We start from the raw sequence: 8640 nt of genomic DNA, 5'->3' as shown, positions 1-8640 counted from the left end.
TTTTTTTATTATATGTTTTATATATATATATATATGAAATTATACAATTAAACTTCTTTCAACATTTCAATAATAACTATATAAAATCTTTTAGCTTAATATTTGAAAGAAATGCCATTTTCCATGCTGAAACCATTTTTAAAACACCTATTAATAAACATGTCAGAATAAAACTTTTCTCTATGTCAGTGTCAGAGCTGATGTTTTACATGCACAGTGAAGCACCTCTTTCTAGAAGCAGCTGTATATTGTCCACATTATTGACTGTGAGTCCATCACTGCTGGCCAGAGCATGAAGCAGTGCAGTTTTTCCTGTGAAAGAGCAAGCATGTGTAACATTTAATAAGAAACCATTCTATTGTAACATTCTATTTTATTAGTTCATTTAGCTGAAATACCATTCTTGTCTTTTGCATTCACATCAGCACCCAAATCCAGAAGCACACGCAGACACGGCAGCTTATCCACCTCCTCACCGGCCAAATCAAGAGGGCTGCTTTCATGAATCTATTGCACAGATTAAAAAAAAGCTCATATTTAAACATATAATTTTTTTTAAATGCCTTTAATATATAAAATAGATCTAAAATGTAGAAAATGTCTGTATTCAAAATAAAACAACAAAAAAAATTACAATTAATAAAAAAAAATCTAATTGAAAATTTATGAAACAACAATTACATTTCAATGATTACATAAATTCTCACCCTGTCCCTCTTTTCGATTTCAGCTCCGTGAGATATCAACATCTGCACCATGTCTGGCTTGTTCCTCAAGACTGCGATGTGTAAGGGCTTGTAGTACGATACAGGGTCTGGATCCGTAAGAAAAGGGTCTGATTATGATTATAAAGAGGCTTATCAGAATCACCAAATCCTCTACAAACCTTCAAAGTTGAGATCAGCCCCGTAACGCAGAAGCACCTGTGCCACGCTGACCAACCCGAGATCAGCCACTCGAAACAGAGAGTAACTGATTCCCTCCATGAAGACGGGAGACTGAGACTCTCTGTCCAGCAGCTCCACGAGAGCCCCAGAGACGCTTTCTTCATCATCTTGCCTGTCAAATGCAGGATGTCAAAAAGCAGTTCACACAACTCTGTCATCATTGCAGTCTTTAAAACGCAGTTGGTTTGCTGACCTGCGCTGGTTTTCGCCTTCTATTCCCAGGACACTCATCACAGCATCCACCAGCGGCTGGTACTCGTACACGATCCTCCTGAAGCCGTGCAGGAAAGGCATAGTCTGTTCCCTTTGTGCCACGATCTCTTCACGCTGTAAAACAGCACAGATACATGTAAACCATACAGAAATCATGTTGTCAGTCAGCAAAACATAACATACATAATATTACACAATTTTATACAACACAGATCAATCTGTTTGTGGCAATTAAACAATGTTATAAATTCTTATGGAGCAACTATGGTATGTAGTAATATATAAATATATAGTAAGGCTATAATTATAAGAAACAAACATTGAATCCTCTTTTAAGTTTTTAAATAATGCACATTCAGAAGAGAGACTCTTCTTTATCAGATGGACCACACCTCTGAAAGAGCAGTATATTCACATGAATGAAAATATACATTAATTTAACACCTTATAAGATGTCTTTAAAATGATAACGTCTGAATTAGCGGAAACGAAACCTATGAAGTTTATTTATTCATTTTGTTCGTTGTTTTATGTTGTAGAATCTTTACTTGCCTGCTAAGTTAGCTGTCTACCGCTTTCTGTATGATTCATGCGTAAGTTAGTCAAAGCTTCCGGAAATGTTTTTAACATAAATATATTTAATAATTTGCGTTGTATTTGTATGTTTGTTATTCCTTTAGCTTAACGTACCCACTGTAGAACCGGAAGTAGTTCCTCCCACATGTTACAAGTAACTGTCGTGAGGTAATTTTTTTCTTTTCAAAATAAAAGCACACGCAGAAACGTGGGCTTATGAATAATTAATGTTAATTTCAAAATAAAAGCCGTTACATATACAAAATAGCAACGATTCGTTATTCTTTCATGTCAATCTGAAGTCTCAAGTCACCAAAAATCATATTTATAGTCAAAAATATTAAAGAAATATTGTAAACTGTATTGAGGCTGATGATACATGGGGCAACTTTTTGAGCAATGTTGCCAGGCAAATTTGGGGAATGTTGCCATCAATGGGCAACCAGGTGAAACACAGGGCCAACACTGATCTCAATTATCCAGATTGAAATTTGTTACCCATTCTCAATGGGAAAGTGCCCAAGCAACTTCCCGGCAAAATTGCTCAAAAAGCCTAACACAGGGTAAAGTTTAATAATATTATTCACTTGAGGAGGCCTATTCATATTCAAATTTGAAATATAACTAGGTTTTCTTCATTAAACATGTGCTTCAATCTTTAAAAGTGAGAAATATACATAAAAAAAAAAACATGACAAAATATGAAAGAAAACAGAAAGACCAAATGTAGCCTAATTCAGGTAGTGTGATTAAATTTATTGAGTTCAACAAGGCATAAATACAGTAGTGTTATTGTGCAAGCGAACGCAACTTCACGCTGACTCAACGTTCTCATTCTCACACACTCACTCTAAGACACACAAAGCACAAAGGTGAACAAAGTATTATATTAACATCTCCTCTCTTAAGTTGCACATTTATGACCACAAAGCACTAATGAATTTCACAAACAAGCGCCACGTCCCACATAACCAAAAACAGAAAAATCAGCCCTAAAACAAAGATAAGACACAAGTTTCTTTCATGGTCCACATGATTTAGTTCAGACTCCCTCAAACCACAACAGTCACCTTGACATTTACAGTAGGAGTTTCATTGCACATGATTCAAGCTAGCCTGCACGGAAGATGCTGTTGCCAAGGTAGCGAAAGCTTGGAGTTGCCGTGGTTACTTCTGCTCCCGTCTCCAGATGATCACCATTCCAGTGGCGTCAGAGGAGGCCAGCAGGCTTTCGTCGCAGTTGAAGCTCACGTCCAGGACGGGCCCGCTGTGGCCCTGCAGCTTGTTAACAATGGCCTTAGTGTTGCGCTCGACGTCGAAAAAGTAGACGCACGCATCCTCACTGCCGGTGACTGCATAAGGGAAAGAGCAGGATTCACTTACTTTGGCTTTGTTCCAAAACATAGTGAGCTGCCTACATAGGCAACATCCTAACTGAAAAGGAATCTCATAAGTGATTGTGATGTGCCATTCAAACAGAAAATTGATTGATTTCAAAAGTTTGTCATTAACATGACACTAACCTAAAAACAAATGATTCAAAAGATTTTTTTAATGAATTCATTTGATCAAAAGTGAAAGTAAAGACATTTATAATGTTAGAAAAGATTTCTATTTTGAAGAATTGTTGTTATTTTGAACGTAATATTCAAAGAATCAAGAAAATCAAATATGAAGCAGCATAACTGTTTCCAACATCAACAATAATAAGAAAATATTATTTACTTGAGCAGCAAATCAGCATATTAAGCTGCGGTCACACTAGACTTTGAGCATGCGAAACGGTTTCGTATGCTGCAACGGTCGTGATATGACATCACGCTGTGCAGCGTCTTTTTAAAAACTTAAATTCAACACATAACAATTTATAATACATCTAAAATGTAAAAATATACAATCTACTCCACTTTCCTGCAGCACTGCAGTTTTAAATTGATGTTCTTTTAATTCAGTTGCGAGGTCATGCTGTGACGTATCGATATGCTGTTGGTCACACAGCTTCACGTCAGAATTCACCAAGCTTGAACTTTGGCATGCAGCAAAATGCGAAACTTTTGGCATGGGCTTGCATTTGAATGGAAGTAAATGGAACGAAAAGTGCAGTGTGACCGCCCCTTTAGAATTAATTCCGAAGGATCATGTGACACTGAAGTAATGATGCTGAAAATTCAGCGTTGCATCACAGGAACAAACTACATTTTAAAATATATTTAAATAGAAAACCCTTATTTTAAACTGTAATAATATTTCACAATATTATATAGTTTTACTGTATTTTTGATCAAATAAATGCAGCCTTTGTGAGCATAAGTGACTTCTTTCAAAAACAAATTTAAAAATCATGCCAACCAAAACTTTTGAATAGTAGCGAATATATGACACACAGAACAGAGAGAAATTGCCCGTAATATGATGATTGCAGTCTTACCAACACAGGCTCCCTGTCTGAAGGACATGAGAGGACAGAAGATGCTGTGCAGCGGTTGGGATCCGTGTTGAATGGGGAAACTCCTCTTCAGCTGTAGTGTTCCCTCATTATCCACGACCCTGTCAACACCAGTTCCACACTGATCAATAATCATCTCAGTCAAGAGAAAGTGACAATCTGAGTTGCATTCTAACCTGTACAGCAGTAGTTTGTTGACACATTAAGCTGCGGTCACACTAGACTTTGAGCATGCGAAACGGTTTCGTATGCTGCAACGGTCGTGATATGACATCACGCTGTGCAGCGTCTTTTTAAAAACTTAAATTCAACACATAACAATTTATAATACATCTAAAATGTAAAAATATACAATCTACTCCACTTTCCTGCAGCACTGCAGTTTTAAATTGATGTTCTTTTAATTCAGTTGCGAGGTCATGCTGTGACGTATCGATATGCTGTTGGTCACACAGCTTCACGTCAGAATTCACCAAGCTTGAACTTTGGCATGCAGCAAAATGCGAAACTTTTGGCATGGGCTTGCATTTGAATGGAAGTAAATGGAACGAAAAGTGCAGTGTGACCGCCCCTTTAGAATTAATTCCGAAGGATCATGTGACACTGAAGTAATGATGCTGAAAATTCAGCGTTGCATCACAGGAACAAACTACATTTTAAAATATATTTAAATAGAAAACCCTTATTTTAAATTGTAATAATATTTCACAATATTATATAGTTTTACTGTATTTTTGATCAAATAAATGCAGCCTTTGTGAGCATAAGTGACTTCTTTCAAAAACAAATTTAAAAATCATGCCAACCAAAACTTTTGAATAGTAGCGAATATATGACACACAGAACAGAGAGAAATTGCCCGTAATATGATGATTGCAGTCTTACCAACACAGGCTCCCTGTCTGAAGGACATGAGAGGACAGAAGATGCTGTGCAGCGGTTGGGATCCGTGTTGAATGGGGAAACTCCTCTTCAGCTGTAGTGTTCCCTCATTATCCACGACCCTGTCAACACCAGTTCCACACTGATCAATAATCATCTCAGTCAAGAGAAAGTGACAATCTGAGTTGCATTCTAACCTGTACAGCAGTAGTTTGTTGACACAGGTGTTGACGAGCAGCGACGGATCCCGTGCCTCTCGACTGATCCATGAGCGGGCAGAGATACTAGAGATAGGGCTGCCCTCATTCACCACCAGTCTCTTAGCTTTGGTCAGTTTTCCTGTGGAAAAAGAACCTCAGCTTTACATAATCACCAACATAGTAACTATTTCAGTGGGCAACCAGTCTTGGGCTGCTGGGTGATATGGCTGTGGCCCTCATGCTTTATGCAAGAAAATATCTTTGTACTGTACCTGTGGCCATGTCAAAGAGGAAGGAGAAAATGCTTCCCCTGTCATCACCAGCCCACAGGATTCTCCCCGGAGCATCAAACGAGAGAGAAAGCACTCGACCGGTGAGTTTACTGGAGCCTCCTTTCACTTTCTTCCCAGTGGAGATGTTCACCACCTGCAGGTGGTGTTTACTGTTGCCAACCTGGGGACGGACAACAAAGGACACATTTGATGCATCATATTAACTGAAAATACTTCACAGCAAAATCATCATGCAGTAGATGGGATTCAGTGTAGGAAATGTGTAACAGACGTTTAAAGACTTTATATTCAAAATTTAAATACATAAAATAACTAGAAAATTAAACAACCTGTAGCTCTCTTTTTGGTCTTGGTTAAAGCTGCAATCAGTCATTTTTCTTTATATTGCAGCATTGTATAAAAGCAAATATTTAGATTACAGATGCTAATGCGTGAGTGAATATTATTTTGAAATATTTTTCCAGAAGTACAATGAATCTCTGTTGGGGTATGTATTACCCCGAAAAGTCTGACATAAGAAATAATTATTAAATCATTTGTTTAGACAAAATCTAAAAAAAAAAAGGTTTGCATGTGTTTTTTTTTTTTTATATCATATTTGATACATCAGGCTTATATGGCTTTTCAGTGGTCCAAATCAATCAAAATATGCAATTGTAATTTATGACATTTATTTATGATATTTTTCTATATTATATTTTCATGGCCAAAAAGTAAGATGGCATTCTGATTTTAATGTAAATCAATGAGATCATTATAATAGTATGGCAGAACCCTTACATAAAATGCATATAAATATCACTTGTCACTCTATATCTCCTAATAATGTCCTACTGTAACATGATTTTTAAATGCTTAGTTTTATGATCAAAGCTCTGCAGTTTCAAAACATTTCATGCAATGCAATACAATGATGACTGAGGGACGAACAAATAAACCTTCCTTAAAATCCTGAAGCATAATTTTTGATACTCACATTTTGCAACAGTTTTTCTAAAAAATTACGCATGCTTAATCAAGTAAACCTAACAACAATATAAAAGTTATTTTTCAATTTATTTTGTGTTCACAATGCACGTTATAAATTAATCAAACTCATAGCACCTCCTGAGATTGTCTGAGTTTAGTTGGAGTGTTCACATTTAAGACAAAATTGCTTTAAAAGCCATATAAAAAAAGAAAGTATAAGAGATATAATCAAATCATCAATTGCATTTCTTGTCAAATGTCATTCAGACATATTTTATAGGTCGCTCACCACAGTGGTTGGTGGGCAAGTAAAATTTCCCATCACTGCACACAAATTACTCTTTTTGGCTGGTGGCACATGTTAATTTCACACCCTAATAGGATTACTGAATGGGCTGATGGTATTTGTTACAGCAGTCTGCAATGTTTCATCAGCATAAACAATTCCATATACTCAGGCCAGAAACATTCTGTCAACTTGAATAATCCCATTCTAACTTTATATTCACCAAAGAATACTGTATTGGGGTTTCTACAAAAATATTTAGTGGCTCAGCTGTTTTCAAAATATGACAATAATAAGAAATGTTTCTTGAGCAGCAAATGAGCATATTACATTGATTTCTGAAGGATCATGTGACGCCGAAGACTGGAGTAATGATGCTGAAAATTCAGTTTTACCATCACAGGAATAAATTGCATTTTAAAATGATTCACAATTTCACGATATTACTCTTTTTTACTGTATTTTGATCAAATTAGAGCATAAGAGACTTCCTTCAAAAACATTTAAGAATCTTACTGAGCTGAACTTTTGCATTTGGACTCACCACAGTCAGGTTGTTGTTCATGGGCTGAAAAGTGCAGCACAGCAGCTCACTGCCCTCTGGGTCAGCCACCTCTCGGATGCAGCGTCCATCCTCTGTGTTCCAGATACGCAGAGTGCCGTCTTTTGATGTGGACACAATGATGTCATTGCTGAGCGACCAGGCGAAGTCAGTCACGGGACCAGCATGGCCCTTTAGTGTCACCTTTACAGTTGGTGGAGGCGGGGACAACGTCATGATTGACAATGTCCCATCCAATGAGCAGCAGGCAAGGAGGTGTTTATCATCATTGGCAAACTGTAATCGAGGAACTGAGGAGATAAAATAGTAAAGGGTTAAAATGGGAATGTAAAACAACAGTCCACAGCCAAGACTGACAAATGGCTACTTTCAAACATTTACGTGCATGCATTGAAGCAGGCTAGTGGTAATGCAGCTGCACAGGAAAAGGATTAAAAGCACTTCTTGGTCAAAATGCTTGTCTTGATGAAGCACTCATCTAAATACGGTTATGTCTAAGGTGCAGGTTGGATATATACCAAAGTATCAGATCTGTCAATTAGCAGATGTGGCAAAGCAAAAATTAAACAAAAATATTAATCAAACAATATTTAAAAAAAAGAAGAAGAAATGGCAATCCAGTCACTGCTTTTTATTGGTCATTTTTTTCAGTTTGGCCGATAAGTGAAAGTGAAAAGTGAAAGTGACGTGAAGTGTGGCCAAGTATGGTGTCCCATACTTGGAATTTGCGCTCTGCATTTAACCCATCCAAGTGCACACCCCCACAGCAGTTGGCAGCCTTTTTTTTTTTCTTTGCTGTCGTGCCCGGGGAGCAACTGGGGTTTGGCTAACCCAAAGGCACCTCAGATGTGGTTACTGAAGGTGGAAGAGAGCACTAAAGTGTCAAGACTTTTATATAGAAAAAAGTTAGATTATTATAAATTTATATTAATTAATCTCGATTAATTTCAGAAAAATGTGCGATTAGTTAATTTTTTTAATCGATTGACAGCACTAATATATATATATATATATATATATATATTACTATAATACATGGGTCTTCAACCAGGGGTCCGCAGTGGTACTGCAGGGGGTCCGCTAATTAATGTTGGATCACAAATCGTTTGTTGTTAAAAAAAATAAACATGGGTAAAAACATCAAAGATAAAATAATTCATTTTAAAATATTGTAATTACTACATTAACAGCTTTAATAAAACCCTTGCATCCATGTGCAGTCACGTGGATGTACGATACGTCAACGTAGACTGAGCGCGCAAAAAA

At 36.9% G+C, this 8640-nt stretch overlaps 2 protein-coding genes across 3 annotated transcripts in view; both read right to left on the bottom strand.

The window, feature by feature from the left end:
- asb6 (ankyrin repeat and SOCS box containing 6) overlaps positions 1–1897 on the bottom strand; it is a 3594-nt gene extending 1697 nt beyond the window's left edge. Inside the window, exons 1-6 of one of the 2 annotated variants that reach the window (XM_016567335.1) lie at positions 1851–1897; positions 1141–1274; positions 887–1059; positions 708–814; positions 399–507; positions 226–312 (exon numbers count right to left, since the gene is read on the bottom strand). In XM_016567335.1, coding sequence (XP_016422821.1) covers positions 226–312; positions 399–507; positions 708–814; positions 887–1059; positions 1141–1274; positions 1851–1883 — 643 coding nt within the window. In that variant the 5' untranslated portion in view covers positions 1884–1897. Of the gene's footprint in view, positions 1–225; positions 313–398; positions 508–707; positions 815–886; positions 1060–1140; positions 1275–1712 lie in introns of both variants that reach the window. The other variant, XM_016567337.1, reaches the window with a different exon arrangement.
- Positions 1898–2827: 930 nt separating this feature from the next.
- The window catches only part of wdr13 (WD repeat domain 13), a 12585-nt gene continuing 6772 nt past the window's right edge, over positions 2828–8640 (bottom strand). Inside the window, exons 4-9 of the mRNA XM_016567340.1 lie at positions 8216–8229; positions 7357–7737; positions 5537–5717; positions 5262–5403; positions 5068–5186; positions 2828–3088 (exon numbers count right to left, since the gene is read on the bottom strand). Of these exons, the coding sequence (XP_016422826.1) occupies positions 2904–3088; positions 5068–5186; positions 5262–5403; positions 5537–5717; positions 7357–7737; positions 8216–8229 (1022 nt within the window). The 3' untranslated portion in view covers positions 2828–2903. The remainder of the gene's footprint in view (positions 3089–5067; positions 5187–5261; positions 5404–5536; positions 5718–7356; positions 7738–8215; positions 8230–8640) is intronic.

Source organism: Sinocyclocheilus rhinocerous, unplaced genomic scaffold (genome assembly GCF_001515625.1).
Source record: "Sinocyclocheilus rhinocerous isolate Xijiao unplaced genomic scaffold, SAMN03320098_v1.1 scaffold3854, whole genome shotgun sequence".
Classification (NCBI taxonomy): domain Eukaryota; kingdom Metazoa; phylum Chordata; class Actinopteri; order Cypriniformes; family Cyprinidae; genus Sinocyclocheilus; species Sinocyclocheilus rhinocerous.
The sequence above is the reverse complement of the archived record's forward strand: the minus strand, read 5'-3'. Positions and strand labels throughout refer to the sequence as shown.